The sequence below is a fragment of the Schistocerca gregaria genome, chromosome 6 (assembly GCF_023897955.1).
Source record: "Schistocerca gregaria isolate iqSchGreg1 chromosome 6, iqSchGreg1.2, whole genome shotgun sequence".
Classification (NCBI taxonomy): Eukaryota; Metazoa; Arthropoda; class Insecta; order Orthoptera; family Acrididae; genus Schistocerca; species Schistocerca gregaria.
The window spans coordinates 340,003,228-340,024,059 of NC_064925.1; the positions used below are offsets into that span (position 1 = coordinate 340,003,228).

Below are 20,832 nucleotides of genomic sequence, written 5' to 3' on the forward strand. Positions count from 1 at the left end.
CACCACATGGGATGGGGAGTGAGAGGAACTGACGAATGGATGGATGGACACATGGTTTCACATCGCATCGGAATACCATCACCTTGACCTTTTCTGGCAATGAATCGCCCTCAAAAGTCAAGATGAAGGCACTGAGCAGCAACCCTATTGTCCTTTGGCCTACTGTGTGCAAGGCGAACAAAGTGTACACCCCATCGCTCCAAGTTGGTGCGTAGCTCATTACCAGATTGTAAGAGCAGCTCTTGGCAGAAAATGATGTCACCATATTAAGACTTACAGGGAGCAACAATCATTGGTACACCACCCAATATGTTACACGCAAGAATTGTTGGTGACTGGGCAGAGGATTGTGGATCAAAATTGTGCCATGCTTCATTTTAGAAATGGCTGCAGATTCCCCTAACTTTTTCTCCATAATTTCAACAAAGAATAAAGGCTTGGCGTCTAGGAATAAATCATCAATCCGTGCGCAAACAAAGTATTGGAGGAGCATTTTTCTGCTTAGCCCATGTTCCTCCCACAGCATAGCTAGAGAAGGGAACTTTTTAGAGTCATATAGCTCTGTTTTAGAAGAGGACTAACTTTTCATACAGATTACTGGGGCTGTATGGCCATTAACTGAAGATAATTTCATCTGCTACAGTGCCACCTACTCTGAGTGCCACCCGGCCTTTGCACCTGCTACCTGGCCTGTAATACGTTGCTTAGAGCTCCATACTCCAATCATGATAAGCGTATACTCCATGGCATACTCAGTTGCCAGTTCAGGCACCAACAGTGCGATCCCAGCGTAGTCTGGGAACTACCACCATGCAACTACTTGACAACTTCCCCCACAATGATATGGCTACCATGCTGGGTTTAGGGTACATTACCTTATTGAAGGGAAGGGTGATACGATGGAAAGGCACAAAGGTGGAGCATACATTACATTGGGTGACCTTCCATGCAGGATATACATTTAAGGAGAATTTTGAAACATTCTGGTAGAGGTCAGACCCAACAATGAAAAATTGAAGAAAACACGAGAAGTGTAAACTTTAGTCCAAAATCATAAACTAAGTCCAAGCAGGGTCTGCAACAAGAAAACCAATGGAAATTCTCCGGAGAAAAGAGTTAGTGGAAGTAATGCTGCAAAAGCTGTGGTCCCGTGGTAGCCAAGCAGGTACTCATAAATGTGTTGTGAGCCCTATGGCTGGAAGTGCAGACGTTTAGTGGTTACGATGTGCTTTGCACACAATAAGGTGACCTTCCCTTTTGGTGGTCAGATGTAGTTGACCAGAACCTTCATTAAAAGGAAGCCCACCCTTGGGTTCCCATGTAGTCTGTCAGGCCACTGCCAATCTCAGTGTACCACAAATCTGAATGACACTATTCAACCAACCAGCCAAATGGATACCCACAATGAGCCCCCTTTCAAATCCTGTCAGGTGCTGATAATGCTGTCTCACCTGAGTATTCGGCATCTCTGTCCTTCAGTTGTCAATGAATATCTGACAGTTCTTGCCGCCCCATTATATAACCTACTAGGCCTGATGATAATATTAAACATGAATGACTAATCCACTCTGGTGACCTTTATACTGTCACAGAGAACTGCAATTCTAATCATTTATATACCTGCTGATGGTATGTACCTGTATGTGTATGCAGTGGCATTGGCTTCCAACCATGTCTTGTGGGTGCTTTACTTAATTTTTCACTCTCCTTTCATAATGTGCCCTCTGTTTATGGTTACTGCTGCAGAATTCTGCTCACTAATCAGTCCATCATTGAACTGTAAGAACGACAGACAATACAAGGTGTAAAATACTTTTGAAGAGTTCACAGGGATGTTTGTAATTCACGGTGAAGCAGGGCATAATGGTGGAGCTGTTCAATGCATGAATCAAGGATGTGTATCAATTACATGGTGTACTCCTAGATTGTATAAATTGAAGTCACTGCCATTACATGTGTCATGTCAGAATTCGGCAGTGACTGAATAATCTGTCACTGCCATAGGATTTTTAGTACAGTGCAGATGCCTATTTGTAGCTGGTCATCTCACGGTTTACAGTGAGAAATGAAAGCCATGTTAGTTAAAAGTACATTATTGAAATATTTTCCATAATACCAGTCCTATAGAAATTCGATCGACTTTCTTCAATGAGACTCCAAAAGCAAAACAAGGTTTTGCAAGTAGGTCACCTTATGACTGCTCCAAGTCAAAACTGAAAAGGAAAGTTTACAGTCTGTATGTATTTTCCAGACTTTGGGAGGCTTCATTTGGAAATTCTCATTTTACCAAAAGCAGTGTAGGCTATTTGTACGATTTTGTTTCTATCTCTACAATCACCACTTTCACTTACTCTTAAAAAAGAACCAGTTGACATTAACTAATACTATATTCTTTCGAATGTATTGATTATACGAAGGTCATTATGAAAGTAAGCTGCTCTATGTAATTTGATGAGTAGGATGTCCATTTTATCCTGAAACACTTGTCATAACCTTTCTGGTACTCAGAATTTGCCTGCCTTTTTCTTGTCTTTTTGTTGGGGATAATGAATGATGTCATTCCACAGACTGGCATGTTGTTCCTGGAATTGCAAACAAAATACAGGTCATGTCACCAGTAAAAATGTGGCACAAAAACTTCTCGTACTGAAAGAAGAAAGTCTGAACCTCCCATTCATCGTTTTTTGTGTTTATACGTCAAAATTCAAAGAAAACATCTGGCGCACATCTTTCTATGGATAAAGTCACCACCAACAATTTCATAAATAACTGGATGTAAAATTTCAGGGAAGCACAAGCTCTGTTCACAGCAGTATAGTTGTAATTAATTTTCAGACCTACTTTCAAACTAACTCTACAAAGTTCTCCTACTCATTGTTTATTATCTGCATTAGAGGATAACAGCACAATGCTATGATCAAAACAATGGTATTTCCGATCTTTACCTTTAATAGACAACCCTTTGTTTTTCCAATTTGAGAATCTGAAAACTTCCTCTTGGATTCCTGAGACTTTCCTAATACACTGTAACAAAGCAGTGATGCTAGAGTATAAGTTAAAGACAGAAGGAAGGATTTAGGAGAGGGAGGGAGGGAGGGAGGGAGGGAATTAATCACCAGTTACGGAGTTATCCTTTGCGCATAAAGCCTATATTTCCTACCAAGTACAAAAAGTCTATCTATTGCAAATGATTGTTTGAAATTAACAAAATAAGTTAATAAAATTCATCACAATATTTCTTACCATGTGCTATTCACATTACAGCAACTGTTCTAAACACTAATGCAAAAGTGTTTACAGCAGCACTGTTGTAATGTGCACCAAAGTTGGGTTTTCATGTCATGAATTCACCATGCAGGATAATTTGTCAATACTCATTGCAGGCACTCAAATGCAGCTGAGATCTTCAAGCTAAGAATGCTTGAAGAGTGGATAGACAGCTTTGCACCCAATCACAGCCATTGCATGTCAATAGAAATAACTTTTTATATCAATAATCAAGTTTTGAAAACATAATTGACAGATAAAAGATTGTACTCACCCAGCAGTGGCACAAGAAAACAAAAGCTATGGAAATATGAAAGCTTTCAGGAACAGTGGCTCCTCTGCCAAAATAGCTGTTTATTGACTTACTAAAGATTTGCCCAAAAGCTGTATTTTTCTACCCTCTCCCTCCTCTCTTTTACATGCCAAGTATATCTCCTTACAGATATTAACTTCCATCCTGGATTTCATTAAAACATCTAATTTTATTTTCTTGGGGTATAGGATTTTAGTCTCAGAAGTAACTGACAGGCATTGCATATTACGTCACTAGAAGTAAAACAAGCACACACGTTTTTTTATGGAGTCTTTAAGTGCAGGTCTGCTGCGCACCACCTCTATTTGGTAATTAGTGATCACTCCTGTGTATATGCCGCATCTGGACTTTATTTCCGTGCAAGCAAACCAGGAGCTATGATATTAGGTTCACCTTGATGTAAACTATCCATATAAACATCTTGTCCTAGAATGTCAAATGAGTGAGAGAATATTTAAATACTCTTCTGGTTGGTGCCCACTCATTATCATTGTCGTGGTCATCTTAAACAACAACATTGTCACTTAGAATCTGAATCATCACTTTAATACAAATCACTTCTTATCATTGTTGAAAATACAATCAGCAAGCTTCTGTAGACCCTCAGGTGTTCCCCAGGGAAGCGTCCTGGGACCTCTACTGTTCCTGATCTATATAAATGACCTGGGTGACAATCTGAGCAGTTCTCTTAGACTGTTCGCAGATGATGCTGTAATTTACCGTCTAGTAAGGTCATCCGAAGACCAGTATCAGCTGCAAAGCGATTTAGAAAAGATTGCTGTATGGTGTGTCAGGTGGCAGTTGACGCTAAATAACGAAAAGTGTGAGATGATCCACATGAGTTCCAAAAGAAATCCGTTGGAATTCGATTACTTGATAAATAGTACAATTCTCAAGGCTGTCAATTCAACTAAGTACCTGGGTGTTAAAATTATGAACAACTTCAGTTGGAAGGACCACATAGATAATATTGTCGGGAAGGCGAGCCAAAGGTTGCGTTTCATTGGCAGGACACTTAGAAGATGCAACAAGTCCACTAAAGAGACAGCTTACACTACACTCGTTCGTCCTCTGTTAGAATATTGCTGCGTGGTGTGGGATCCTTACCAGGTGGGATTGACGGAGGACATCGAAAGGGTGCAAAAAAAAAAAGGGCAGCTCGTTTTGTATTATCGCGTTATAGGGGAGAGAGTGTGGCAGATATGATACACGAGTTGGGATGGAAGTCATTACAGCATAGACGTTTTTCGACGCGGCGAGACCTTTTTACGAAATTTCAGTCACCAACTTTCTCTTCCGAATGCGAAAATATTTTGTTGAGCCCAATCTAAATAGGTAGGAATGATCATCAAAATAAAATAAGAGAAATCAGAGCTCAAACAGAAAGGTTTAGGTGTTCGTTTTTCCCGCTCGCTGTTCGGGAGTGGACTAGTAGAGAGATAGTATGATTGTGGTTCGATGAACCCTCTGCCAAGCACTTAAATGTGAATTGCAGAGTAGTCATGTAGATGTAGATGTAGATTATCACAAACTACTCTCTTCACCACGCTGGGTTGTTTAATGTGGTCAGCTACCACGTGAACATGGCTACCACTTCACGTTAGAATAAATTTAAGATCCACCTATTACCTAGAAATTGAATATACATTTATTTAGTGCAATACACATTCATAAGCTGAGCCCATCATACAATTTAAATGCCGCAGTATCTTCATGCGACTACAACTCATCATGTGATCGATTGGATTAACAATGTTATACCAATATTAACTCAGTGTACTTAATTGTAATGCAGGTAAACAGTTTTATTGACTTTGCATTTCCGTTACGTAAAATGTTTAAAAACATATGCTCATTGTTTGCTGTCCCATATATTCCAAGTTCACCCCGAAGGAAGGAAGATATCTAAGTAAATTGACACAGGTGAACATAGTTTTTTGCAATAATGAAGGCCTACGGCTGATAGAAAATTCTTGGAATGTTTGTGTCTAGAACATAAATTATAGCAATGAAACACAGCCCACCGGAATCTAGGAAAGAATCTCTAGTCATTCAAAATGTGGTGTTACCCAAGAAGGTTATAAATTAAGTGGGCAGATAAACTACAAAATAGAGTTACTGAAGGAAAAAAAAAATAGATGATGAATAAATGCAAGGAAAAATTTTATTAGGATGAGGGTCGGATTATGGGATATCCATTAAAGCATCTAGAAATCAGATAGCCTGGTACTATAAGGAGCATCAGATGGGAATAATTGTAGTGGCAACAAAAAGATTACAGGTGGTGTTTGTTTCAAATAAAATAGCATCAAACCATTGTCAAAAAACAGACAACTTAAAAAAGTTTTTCCTTGTAGATAACCAAATCAACAAGCTTTCCACCAATTGTCCGTGAAGATACTGTACAATAAAGTGAACAAATTAAATCCAGAACTATATTTCTGCAATACATTTTTTCCCAGAATGGTTGAAAACAATGACCATAATCTCTATTTCTGAAGCAAATTATATAGAAGAATTTTTGACATAGGCTCTATCTAATACTATCACGTTATAAAAAAATCAAACCTTTCTTACAGATGAGAAGCTGTAAAGATGATATGTGATTCAAGAGCAACACATTCTTAACAGCTTACATTCTGGTCCCATCTTTTCCTGTATAATACCCATAATAATTGTACTATATAAAACAAAAATATTCAAACTGCACAGAAATTTTCAATGCCAACATTTTCAACAAATATCACAATCTTATTATGTAATGTATACTCAACAATTTGTGGATATGGCAAATCTGGACGTTTAAGCATCCCTGTCAAATACTGCAGGGCAATCAACAGTCACATGTTAAACATTCACAACAATTATTCAATTCAAAGATAAACTATGAGAACACCAAGAAATATTTCATGCATATGACTTCTTCACATTAACAATTGATACAAACAAATGACAACTACTTCTTGATATTTACACACTGTATAATACTGTACATATTTACACCAGTATCTTACATTTATAAAAACGATGGCCCATTATGTACAATTATGACACATGGAACAAAAAAAATGTTGTCAAATGTATTTTAGGAAACTTTACACCAATACAAATGGGATGTGCTGTCCTGATTGTGCAAAGAATGTTTTATACATAAAATTTTCATACTTAATTAGAAAAAATGTAACATGTTTAGTGCCGTTAACACAATTTTACATACGCCTAGAGACTGAATGCGCATTTCCCTTATCCTGCTCTTTATAAAAAGGAATCTCGGCAGTACACCAGAAGTCGTCAATTACTGTAGAAGGATATCTGACTAGGTCACAACCTTACCAACTCTTACATCCGTAAGAAGCCAATAAGAAGCAATTCATAAAGATAGAGAGAACTGAAAACCTGGAGGGGGGAGGGGGGAAAGGGCAGGGCAGGAATTGCCCCAGGAACTACAGCATACGGGTGTACATATGTTATTTTCATTTTTTGATAATACCTAAGCTGTAAATGAATAAGTATACAACCAGGACAGAGAAGACCAAGGGAGCAAGAGTGTGTATTAGAGGCTGCCCATGGATTGGGAATAGCATTAAAATCAAGTTATGGTGGCTTGTGCAGAACAGAATGAAAGAAGAGGTTAAGAGTGGAGAAGTGCCCATAAATTTCTCATTTCCCCCATCACCTCTGTCACAAGCTACTGCTTTTTATTACAGTAAACTTGTTTTACATATAATTAACAGATTTTACACAAATATTCAGACATTCTTTACTTCATGAATCATTTATCCTTTATCCTTTGAGGACAATAGATTTGATACATGTAGGTTAATGTAGCCAGTGACATAGTACTTGCCAAACAAGACCTTGTTTTAGGTTCACAATTTTCCTCCACATTTTCCCTAGGGTTGACTAGTTTTCAAAATGGGTGTAGATCTTGCTGGATAAACAAATTAACTTTTACTGTCCACATTTGCAACATTCGGTCCCAATGTGATCACACTGCACACAACAAAAAACAAACCTATAATAAAACAAATTATCAAATGGGGAAAAACCACCTCCCTGGAAGAAAGATAGAAAGTACTTTTTTAAACAAATTAGTTCACAGTGCAATATTTGTGCTACTGGTATCCCAGACTGACTTATCAGTAGACACCAGTTTTACAGTTAAAGAGAGCAAGTTTTCAGTAGTAAACTAGCCCATGTTCAAAACTGGAATAATGAAACAGCTGTGGCAAGTTGGAAATTAATGCAGAAACGTCAATGAAAACATTAACTTTTACAATTCTGACACAGCAAGGAAGTGATTTTAACTTGTGTGTACAGATTACACATAGAACTTTTAAATTAACTACTCTTAATAAAGATTGTTCCATCATAGCTTTTTCTTGGTAGGGATGTAAGGAAACCAAAAGGGCAACTCTTCCTGCTCTGTCATTACCACACTTTTACAATGATTATTTCCAGTCATAGCAAAAAGGGTGAATTAACTGAACAACATTCTCACTATGGTTTTTTTAAGGTACTTTATGCCTTTTTCTATGACATTATTTTAGCAAAATCTGTTTTTATTTCCATCGCAAGGATAGGTATTGTCTTAAAACACCAGTATAAAATGCTGTGTGTAATGAGTCACTGAACTAATATGAAAAGGAATTTCTTTTCTTCAAGACTCATTTGGAATAGAACTTTACTCCAGGGAGGTATTTACATCAATAAACAGTAAACACAAGTTACGATGCAATGAAAGCAGCACTCTATAGTGAATACAACAAACTGTTGAAACAGTCAAAGAAGCAATGTTACTCAGTTAAGTTAACTGTCTTGTTGTATGCACACGTACTGAGTCATACTACCAGCAACCATCCCCATTAAGTATCAACATGTTACACTAACTCACCTAGATACACATTACTTCAGGAAAGTGAATGCATATTGGGCAAAATATATGAATTTCTTGTCATATATTTTTTACTTTGAAGTACATTGTCCAATTATTTTATCATAGTTCTCAAACAAATGATCATAAAGAAATGAAAACAATCTCATTTGAATAGATTATTGCACACCTGGTATAGCTGCAACAATACATTAATCACCAGTTAACCGTATTGTTGTTTGAATATTATGGTAAGTTTACTTAGTAGCAGCATGCTTATTACAATAACAGGTTAAGAAAAAAATTGTTATGACATTTAACACGAGAAAGATCTGTTAAATTCAACATTCACATTACATAACCAGCCTCTCAAAGGCAACATTCTGTTCAATAAGTGGAGCCATAATTAACATCCTCACCAAGTATCATCAGTAATGAAAAGACCTTGTATGCAAACAAAATATTCTTATCTATCAGGTACATACCTATATTTTTTATTGCACTTAACTGCAAAGAATAGCTGCATGTTCACAAATTTTACTAACACTTTATCAGAAACCGTATCAAGATCAAAATAAAACAATATATTTTCCCACGCATTATTCAAACTGTAACTGCCACAATCCTCTCTAATGTTTATATGTAGGTGGGATGAATATGAAAAATAATATTTTAATTCAGTGTGCAACTTTTAAAACAATTACATGAACATTCTTGTTATTTTACACACAAAAATAAGGACTGTATGTCTAAAGTAAGGCATATTTAAAATCCACAGAATTGCCTTTTAAATCTATTTAAGGAAAAATTAAAATAATCCATTTTATTGAGGCCCAGCTCTTATTTTTGAATCACTTCTTGTTTACGATATAATGAGGAACTGTACTCACTCCAAAATATAGCTTTTGGAGAATATAAAAAACCTCACCAGACCATAGCCATCAATTAACAGGTTAACCCATAAAATAAAGGCCAAAAGAAGCTACCTTTTAATAAACGGAAACCATTTTCAGAAGTTACATCTTTTTTGTATCATTTTGAAAAGGCAGTGTTTATCACTACATAATAACTGATTCAGTGGAAGACAGTTACTCAGAAATTATCGTTGACAATGAGGGAAACAGTAAGAAATTTATAAAGCTTTGGAAAAAGTGTGCAATCCAAATGTGTCATACTAAATTGCATTAAAAACATGAAAGGGAAGAAAGCAAAAGTAGCTTTGAGAGCAATGTAGGTTTACTATTAATACAACTTTACCAAACCCGAATCACAGTACATATCCGAAATACTGTGTAACAAACATTAACTCATTAGAAAGTTTAAATAAGATGATATGTATGATGAATGAATTTCATTTTATTCTTCTGTTCAGCCAAACCTAACACAGTTGGCTCGAAACACACATTAACTCTCAACTCTTGTATTAGACCTTTAGCATAACACAATCAGAGGTTTATGCAAGTCAGCACATCCTGAAAGAGCATTACTCAATCAGTCACAAAGGAGAGTTGGCCAGAACTCACCGTACTGTCTGCAATCTACCTGTACAGTATAACAGGCAAGAACTGCATAACATTCATTAGAATAGAGTAAATGCTACAATTCAAACATTTCATCTTGTTCTTTCTGCAACCTCTGTAACGACGAACGGACTTTGCGTCCTTGCGTCATTACTAAAGTTTGAGGCATACTCAGCACATCATTGTGCGACTGTGAAGATGCTGTAAGAACTGCTGTTGCACCCTGCATTGGTGTCACCCCTGAGGATGCTTCAAACTGCTGCTGCCGAAGCCGGGATCGCGCAGTTCTTCTACGGCCAAACATGTCGTCATCAGAAGAACTGCAGAATCTGGATACGAGAGAACTGACATTATAAGTGTTGTATGTCAAACAATTTAACGTAAGACTCACCATCCAGAAGATAAGTTTTAAAAACTAGGTACAGCTAAGGCGAACACCACGTGGCTAAATATTTCTGGCTGAACTAGACCATGATGTTAATCCATTGCCTGCCTTTTGCAAATTATATTGCCATTGTTTCTTTTGTCAGCTTTTGTTACGACTGATATAATAGAGTGACTATATGAGGACATGATGAAACATATTGCAGTTTATTCTATGTTTGTACTTAGCTTGCTACATATTTCAGTGCAAGCCCGAGAACTAACTCCAAAGTTTCATCCTGTTACTTGTTTCCCCCTCACGTCTGTCTGCACACAGCAAATATATAAATAGTGATACAAATCAACATAGTGAAGAAAAATAGGACATTATGATTCAGAGAGAGAGAGAGAGAGAGAGAGAGAGAGAGAGAGAGAGAGAGAGAGAGAGAGAGAGATATCTTTAGACAAAGCAGTGACATTGGGTGTAACCCAAGGGAGTGTTACAGGTTCATTACTTTTCACACTATATATAAATGATATAGTATGCAATATCTAAAGTTCCACGAAACTTCATGGACAGTTCTCTCTTACACAAAGAAAGTTGCAGTGAAACATAGGAAGTCTCCACAGAATCACCACTTTTTGTGCAGTGTGTAGAAAATGACCCAACATAATATATTGCATATACATTTGAAGAAAGGTCCATTATGTACAAATACACGATTGGGCAACAATCACAGAAAAACAGTAATTTCTGTAAAATATTTAAGAGTATGCGTACAGAGTGATTTAAAGTGGAACGGGTTCATAAAGTTGACTGCAGGGAAGGTAGGTGCCAGGGAGAGATTCATTGGAAGAGTCCTCAGGAAATTTAGTCTGTCAAAGGAGGTAGCTTACAAAACCACCGTTGAGCCAATATTTGAATACTGCTTCTCAGTATGAGATCCGTACCACATAGGATTGTTAGGGGAGAAGAGAAGATCTAAGAAAGAACAGCTTGTTTCATTTAGTGAGGACAAAATCATATATATATATATATATATATATAAAACAGAAAGAAACTTCCACATGGGAAAAATATATTAAAAATAAAGATTCCAAGACTTACCAAGCGGGAAAGCGCCGGCAGACAGGCACATGAACAAAACACACAAACACACACACAAAATTACGAGCTTTCGCAACTGGCAGTTGCTTCGTCAGGAAGGAACTGCCAGTTGCGAAAGCTCGTAATTTTGTGTGTGTGTTTGTGTGTTTTGTTCATGTGCCTGTCTGCCGGCGCTTTCCCGCTTGGTAAGTCTTGGAATCTTTATTTTTAATATATATATATATATATATATATATATATATATATATATATATATATATATATATATATTCTGCATCATGGTGCGGTTTATTGTAAAGTTACAAGAGTGTATATTCCTAGAAGAGTCACTCGTGAAAGGACCATGAAGATATGAGACGAACAAGAAGAGGGGAGTGACAACGGTATATCAAGTACTCAGCACCACATAGCTGAAGGTGGCTTGCAGAGTATAGATTTAGATAGAGATGTAAATAGATTCAGATTCAAAGAGCTTGTTCATTCAAGCCTCTAGTAGAGCAAAGGCAAGAAAACACCATAACAAGAGCCTTCTGCATATGATGATAAAGCACACTTTTCAGACTACATGTCAATAGTAACCTTAATGCACTTGCAAGGACGAATAAACAAAAAAAGTTATGATTCCCCAAGAAATACTTACACTCCAGTTCTACTTCTATACAAAAGAAGTTGTTTCCTTTACAGGAAATATACATTTCCAACATTATGATGTGTCTATCACAAAAGGAAATATAAAGCCAATCGTTAACAAGAACATTAAGCCTTACATATCAATCGCAATATATCCAGGTTCTGGTGGATCATTTGGTTCTTTTTTCAGTGGTAGGTGTTGTTTCTTCTGTCACAAATGTGATACTTTAAGGAAGTAAAAACAGGAACACCGATCATTTAAGGTTTCAGTTTTAAAATTATCCTTACGACAACCACAACAGTCACACAAGCTCACAACATGAACTGATTCTTTATCGTAATTTTATAACAAAGAGAGCTCTAATGATAGTGTTGACAATAACACATTTCTTACAGCAATGATCTTCAGCATGACTTAACAGTTGTGAACTGCTTGATTCCCAAAGCCCTACAGTTGTTTCACTGAATAGGTACAAAAAGCTTCCTTCATACCCACTATTCAAATATTGATAGTGTCCCAGGAGTATGGGTCAATGTTCAAGGATGTAGGAGGAATGGTCATTTGAAGAAAAACACTTTATGGACACGTGCCCTACTCCGAATGGTTTCTGAGATACAACACATTTAATGTACATTGTTATCTTCTATATTATTCAACACATTGTCAGATTTACACATATACAATTGTTAGTAAACCGTAACGTGTTTTACAAAGTATCAACTGAAAAATACGTATTTAGTCATCTCTAAGCATTATCGTTACAGCTGTGGTACAATTCATGAAAAAAATTCAAATATACCATTGTCACTTTACACTGATCAGCCAGAACATTAAGACCACCTACCTAATAGCCAGTATGTCCACCTTTAGTAAGGACAGCAGTGATCAGTCATGGTATGGAAGCAATGAGATCTTGGCAGGTCACTGGAGGGAGTTGGCACACACATGCACACACATGCACACACAATTCACTTGATACCTGCAAGTTTTGTGGAGGAAAGAACGGGGGTGGGGATAAGCTCTGATGCTACATTCAATCACATCCCAGATGTGTTAGATCAGGTTTACATACAGTGAGCAGAGGGGGCAGCACATCAATTTGAACTTGCTACCACGCTCCTCTAACCACTTCATCACAACCCTGGCCTTGTGACATTGTCCATTATCTTGTTGATAACTGCCACCACCATCGGTAAACATGATCACCACGAAGGAGTGTAAACGTTCTGCAACCAATGTATGACTTCAAATACTCCTCTCGGGTTTGCCGCCGGATTGTATTGTGTAACTCGCACAATATTTCGTCGATGCAACTGCTCGACATCATCAGGTGGTGGTAGCTGCTGTTATCACTGCTGCAAGGTGCTACTGATGATGATCGCACGGCGGCGACGGAATTTATCATACCGTGAGCAGGCAATACGCGTGCGCGGGAAGACGCTCGTTGTTGGAGGAAAGCGGCGCTCCTGGTGCCCCCTGCTGGGAGCCGCAGAAAGGCCATCCGCGCGTGAGCTGTGGGCAATGACTGTGCTGCCGGACGCTCCTGTGGTTAAAGTCCGAACTAAACCTTAGTTGCCCGTTTCGTCACTTGACGGATCGGAAGTTCTTGTTTCCCTTTCTTTCGATTTAATGGCAGCAAGTGCTGGATTCCAGGCGGCACTTAGTTGAAACCCTGCATCCCTGTTGATAAGATTGTCCGCTGTACGGATATGTATGGCCTCCTTAACAACACAGTCCCAGAAAGATGACGCTGGGGATAAAATTTCAGTCTGTTTGTACAGCATACGATGTCCCGTGTCCAGGCAATGCTCCGCTACCGCTGATTATCAGGTTGCCCCAGAGCGTGTGTGACGATGGTGTTCGACGCAACGTTCTTGCACGGTTCGGCATGTCTGTCCAATGTAAGATTTTCCACATTGGCATGGGATTTTATACACACCACGTTTCCTAAGGCCAAGATTGTCTTTGACCGAGCACAATAAATTCCTCAATTTTGCTGGTGACCGAACTACACACTTGATATCGTGCTTTTTGAGGATTCTTTCTATTCTCGAACACATGCCGCCAAAATAGGGCAAGGGACAAAGCACTGTCCCCCCATCAGCGCACACAAATGCGAACTGTTGATTGTCAGTCATATCCATACCTACCACAGACGTAACCAAAATAATTTTAAAAATATACATATGACGAACAGAGAACAACACTAAAATAACTTGTGCATAACAAAAACTAAACTGTTAACTCACTGAAAAATATTCCTCTAACCCCACGGTCAACATCAGAACCACACATGTCAAAGGCTACCATGCAACTGAACCTAGTACGCCACATAACACGCTACCCATAAACACACCAACAGAGAGCAGCAAGTGTCAGTACGACACCTACAAATACGCCACTCTCACAAACTGAACTCCGCGCCATCATGATGTCACACGCCACAATAGGACTGTCATGGGTCAGAGCCGACAGGCAGCATTGGACACTTCCGTTGACCCAGGAAGTTGGGTAAAGTCTGAGATGAACTGTTTGGTTGCATCATGGATGCTGTTGCCCTCTTCAGGGAACATGCAGAGGCACGTAGTCACACGTTTTGCCATCCCGTCCAGGCAATAGCAGCATCACCTGGTGTGGCATGACTGACTGAGTTTGACTGAGGACAGATTGTGAGGGCCCAGTGGCTCGGCACGAGCATTTCAGAAACTGCACGACTTATCAGATATTCGAGGAATGCTGTGGCGAGTGTCTTCAGCATGTGGCGAAACGAAGGTGAAGCCACTTAGACATCAAGTGGTTGGGTGGCCACACCTCATTACAGATGTCAGACATAGGCTGCGCAGACTGGTAAAGCAGGACAGGTGGTGGACTGGGGCAGAACTGACATCAGAGTTTAAAATGCTAGGCAGAGCACATGTGCATCTCGACATACAGTGCACTGAACACCCCAGACGATGGACCTCAACTGCTGACAACCCGTGCATGTACCAATGTTAACACCATGACATCATCAAGTAAGACTGAAACTGACTAGACCTTCAGCTACTTGGTCTGTTGGCTGAAGTGGTCAAGTGTTCTGTGCGTTGGGAAGAAATGAGACTTACAAAAGTTCTGGCATCTCTGACCAGGGACAGCTACATGTGGCGGTGTTGTAGGGATAATCTATGGAGCTCCATTAGGCAAGGTTCCTCGTTCGAGAAGTCTAGGCTGGGCATGCGAGAAATTGTGGTAATGACTTATTTTTGTTATAAATCCCCTAAGTTTCTGTGTGCACAAGGTGGGTGCGAGTCAAAGGATGGTGCTTTATTGGTACTTTTTTGTTATGAAGTGTGTTCGGAATATATTAAGTACAGGGGTAAGTTGGGTGGGCCTGGGGTGGTTGTGGAGGTTGATGAGTCACAGTTTAGGAAGAGAAGAAAGTATGGGAGGGGTAAGTTTGTGGTTAGTTTATGGGTGTGGGGCGGGGGGGGGGGGGGCTGTGGTATTTGGGGGGGGGGGGGTGTTCAGAATGAGTATTTAGGGTTTTGGAGGAGCAGATAAAAAGGGAATTAGTGGGATTTATTGAGGATTTCATAGAAGAGTGTAGTACTACAGTTTCAGATGTGTTTCCTTCTTATAGGGGGTTGGGTCAGCAGGGGTACAATAATCTAGTAGTGAACCACAGCGTTCAATTAAAAAATTATGATACCGGGGCTTGTACGAATACCATAGGTGGGTTTTGGGCGGCCATTAAGTCAGTTATTGGGAGGGGGAAGAGGCACTCTTAACCATCAGTCTCTTTTAGATGTTGGCAGAAGAGTGTCCCCGAGGGCTATTGTATTTTTAGATTTTAGATTTTAACGGCAGTTAGTAGGGTGTATAGGCTGAAGGATAAGGGTTAGTGAAGTGTCTGTTGGCGGGTGGTGGCTGCAGCATTGGGGATGGTTAGTTGTTGGTAAGGTTTTTGGAGGTAGGTGGGTCAGGGGTGGTGGTCGGTTTTTGGTTTTGTTGTGGAGATTTTTTTTGTTGCAGTTGATGTTGTAGAGTGTGATTGAGACTGTTTTTGGTTTTTGTTTGTTTATGGGTCTTTGACTTTGGGAGGGGGGGGGGGGGGGGAAGGGGGCTGGGAGCTTTGTGTGTGTGTGTGTGTGTGTGTGTGTGTGTGTGTGTGTGTGTGTGTCCGTCCTAGAGGGCAGTGCCTGAGTTTTTTTGTAGCTAGTTGTTTTTTCAGTGTTTTTTTAGTCTGTTTAGATGGTTGACGGGCTATCTGAGTTGTTTAGTTGTTGGTGATTTCTTATCATGATTTGCTGTTGGGCTATATAGGTCAAGGGAAATGTTTGATTCCAATTTTGTTTTTCTAGGTTCTTTTTTTGTGTTAGCGATAACTGTGGTGAGGTCAAGGGAAGCGACTGATTCCAGAGGATATTGTATGCAGTGGAATTTGGGAAGGTTGTGGGGTCTTGCTATTTTATCATTTTGTGTCATTTGGTTTAGTGGCGTGTGTTTATATTTAGTTTGTCCCCACCTAAAACCCCCCAATTTCCCCCACTTGTCACATTACTTTCATTATATTTTTGGAGGAATATGTGTTTGATGATTTTTCGATCTAATTTCGTGTTTGTCATGTTTACATAATGACGTCATAGGTGTAGTATGGGAGTAGTTGTGAATGGTCGTTTCCACCATGTTGGTGAGGTCATGGGTCAAAGCACACTGATGGAATCTGACATTTCTGTCATCCCAACTCCCTCACAAAAATAGAATGGCATCATGTCTGGCAAGCTTGGTGGCCAGTAAATTTTTCACCATAATGGATACAACAATTGGCAACGGCCTTGCTGCAGTGGCTACACCGGTTTCCGTGAGATCACCAAAGTTAAGAACTGTCGGGTGTGGTCGGCACTTGGTTGGGTGACCATCCAGGCCGCCACATGGGTGACTGTCCAGGCCGCCACGTGCTGTTGCCATTTTTCGGGGCGCACTAAGCCTCGTGATGACAATTGGGGAGATACTCGACCGAATAGTAGCGGCTTCGGTCACGAATATCATCATTACGACTGGGAGAGGATGAGACAGCTTTCGGATGGTCCCGGTAGGCCACTCATGGCCTGACGGAGTGAGGGGTGAAAAAATCTATACAGCAATTATGGTAAGACACAAACATGTGCGTCACAAGCCTAAAAACAAAAGTACATTATACGAGTTCTCTTGGAAACCATTTGGAGTAGGGCATATTTCCATATACAGTTTCTTTTGCTTTAAATGAGCGTTCCTGACATATCCCTGAATACTGACCATTCCACATGGGACACCCTGTATTTAATATTAGTGGAAAAATTCAGAAGTGTCATTTCTCTTTTATTATTTAACAAATGACTGTCAAGTGAGTAAAGGGAGAGCTGTACCTCAATTTACAGCTCAGATTAAAACTGGAATAAAACAAATCACTGTGGCCACTTAGCATGTCAAAAATAATTTTATTATACGAAGAACATTTTAGAAGTCAGCCTAAAACCACAATAAAGAAAGTTCACAGCTTCCAGAAAGCATTGTAGTGTGGTTTGTAGAACCAACGTGTAGAGCTAAGTGACTTACTCAGGATGATAATGGAAAGGTGTGCTGCAGAATCCTTCCATATAACTCAAGAGCAATACCATAATGTGTCTTGAGTATTGAAAATCAATAGTACGTAACAGTAGCAAGCATGAGAAAGTTTGTGATAATGAGATACGCAGTAGCAAAGCAATCTACATATTCTACCCACTGTGTAGATTTTCTAGTGCAAGGTCGAAAAAAAAAAAAAAAAAAATAAATAAACACAACAAATATTACACAAATATTTGAAAACAAGAACATTCCATATGTATGAAGTAATTTTACAATAGCATGTATGGAGAGGTGGGCTGTATGGGCATTGGGGTTTGTCTGTACATGCATCATAAGGCCACGACATTGCCACCAAAGGGAACACCTGAGTTACATAGAGTAGAACAGAAAAACAACTAATTATGCCACAATGCATTCTTTGTCTCTTTCTACACTGAACCCACAGCACTCCCACTTCTTAGTCGCAAACCACTGCAGTTAACATGCTTTACATGTCTCAGTGCAATATCACCCAATAACTGGTTACGAATCATTCAAGTGAATTCATACACATGAATATAGGTTTGCCATCTGCAAGTGAACAGCAATGAGGGCTGCCAAGCACCCATTTTGTCTGGCAGGATGAAGTTCGCAAAAAAGCTATGGCACAGTTTGAATTAACAACTAGTCAAAATTTATAGCTGTACGTAGTAGGGAAATTCAAGCATTTGTTTAAACTGACAAAACTAGCTACAGTCAACAGAGCTACACAGTTCAGAAAAACAGATTAATGATGATTGTCACTTTGTGGAGCTAAGCAGAGAGAGAGAGAGAGAGAGAGAGAGAGAGAGAGAGAGAGAGAGAGAGAGAGAGAGAGAGAGAGAGAGGGGGGGGGGGGGGGGGGGGAATATCACAGCACTCATTCGTTATACACCCGAAGTACAGAGCACTTTTAGCATTATACAACAGAAGAGCAGATTGTGGTCAAAAGTTTTGAGCTCTGCTTTCATTTTGTACCTCCATCCCTGTGGGAGTGTCAGAAACTGTTGATTTTTGAAAAGAAGTCTTATTTCAAAGAGCTTCTGATGAAATAAAACTTTATTTATTACCATCAACTGGGGTTGTTCTGATCCCATGGAGGTAACACTGATCTGGGGTCACTCATCTTTTTCTTTGCATTTCTGGATAAATTTATTCATCTTCTTGAAAATAAAAGTTATCATATAATACAATGAAATTCATTAATTTTAATTACATGCACTAAAAAACGAATAGCATTGTAGTTAAATTTTTTACACAAGGCCCACATATATGCTTATAAATTCAACTACGGAAAACTTTCTGGGCCGAGAAGGAATGGTTAATCCTTTCGTCATAAGGTTCTTATATGTTCGAATTCAAAGATTTTCATGAAGGTGGCTGACACGTAACAGTACAAACAATTTTAACAATTAAAAATTAACATTTCTTTAAGAAGTGTAAGAGCGATCCCCTAACATTTTCCCCCCTCAGGGGTAACACTGACCCCCTGAATATTATACAAATTTGCCTAGATACAGTGTAAAAAGGACAACTCAATTGTCGTTTACAAATTAAGTTAGAGCAACAATGAATTTAAATTCATAGTCAGTCTTGCACAGTCTCTGTCATTACAAGTGTTCTGTCTATTGCTGAAGTTTTAGATTGAGATTCATGTTTTAACTAAAGAACGGACACAATAGGCTACCACTTTATTAGACAATGAAGTTAAAGAATAGTGTGCCAGTTTGAATAGAAAAGTAAAAGAATAGCTAACTTAAAAATTGAACTGAAATGCCTTGGACTTAACCAAAGGTCTAGAGATGCAAAATGTTACCTAGATGTGGATACTGAAATACTGGTAGAAATAATTTTGTTAATTAAAGAGGCGCTTTACTCTCAACTCCCAGGTGAACAGGATATGGAAGAGAAAAAGGAAGCTATAGCTGAATCTCTGGTTTCATATTTAAAGTGTCTATGTGAAAAGAAAAATATCCGTAGCCTTTTCAAAAACAAATGTAAGAAAAACTGGTGCGAGCCCTTGTAAATCTGCACTGATGGTTGGTTGGGTGTGGGATTGAAGGGACCAGACTGCTAAGGTCATCGGTCCCTTGTTCCACGATAAAATCACACGAAATAAAAACTGTCAGTCGTTAAAAACAGAGAACTGAGAGAAGGGACGACACAATACAAGAAAGACAAAGACCAGACAAACGGAACTAAAATCACACCGAGTGTGAAGGTGGTTGGCCGACCATGAAAATAAGGAAAAGCCAACCACCAAATGACATTAAAACCCACAGTTTAAAACCACAGGCCAAAGGCCCAAGTCAATACAGGAAATAAAAGGACGAACACTCAAATCATACGATAAAAACCCCCTGCCCGAATAAAACTCAACACGAGGTCCGCCATAGCAACGTCATCACATAAAAGGGCAGGGAGGGTATCAGGCAGCGCGAACGTCTGCCTGAGTCCTGTTAAAAGCGGGCAGTCCACCAAAATGTGGACCACCGTCAGAGCTGCCCCGCAGCGACATAGCGCTGGGTCCTCCCGGCGCAACAAATGGCCGTGCGTCAGCCACATGTGGCCAACGCGCAGCCGGCAGAGGACGACAGAGTCCTTCCGAGAGGCCCGCATGGAGGAGCACCACACACCGGTCGTCTCCTTCACCGCCCGAAGTTTGTTGGGCGTGGGCAGGGTGCGCCACTCGTCACCCCAGGCACCAAGCACTTTCTGGCGCAAAAGCGACAGGAGATCACACTCCATAAGGCCGAGTTCCAGAGCCGGTGAACTCACTGCCTGTTTAGCCAGCGTGTCAACACGCTCATTGCCCGGGATGCCGACATGACCTGGGGTCCAAACAAAGACCACGGAGCGGCCGCAACGGGCAAGAGCATGGAGCGACTCGTGGATGGCCATCACCAGACGGGAACGAGGAAAGCACTGGTCAAGAGCTCGTAAACCACTCAGGGAGTCACTACAGATGACAAAGGACTCACCTGAGCGGGAGCGGATATACTCTAGGGCGCGATAGATGGCAACCAACTCGGCAGTGTATACACTGTTCCCGGGTGCCAGCGACCGTTGCTCACAATGATCCTCTAGAGTAAGAGCGTAACCAGTGCGACCAGAGACCATCGAACCGTCGGTATAGGCCACGGCAGATCCGGG

The 20,832-nt window shown here is 39.8% G+C and overlaps 1 protein-coding gene across 3 annotated transcripts in view; it reads right to left on the minus strand.

Moving 5' to 3' along the window:
- Positions 1-2,385: 2,385 nt before the first annotated feature.
- LOC126278262 (lysM and putative peptidoglycan-binding domain-containing protein 2) overlaps positions 2,386-20,832 on the minus strand; it is a 40,903-nt gene continuing 22,456 nt past the window's right edge. Inside the window, exon 3 of one of the 3 annotated variants that reach the window (XM_049978265.1) lies at positions 2,386-2,582. In XM_049978265.1, the coding sequence (XP_049834222.1) occupies positions 2,408-2,582 (175 nt within the window). In that variant the 3' untranslated portion in view covers positions 2,386-2,407. Of the gene's footprint in view, positions 2,583-5,364; positions 10,318-20,832 lie in introns of those variants that run through there. The other 2 variants (XM_049978264.1, XM_049978263.1) reach the window with 2 other exon arrangements.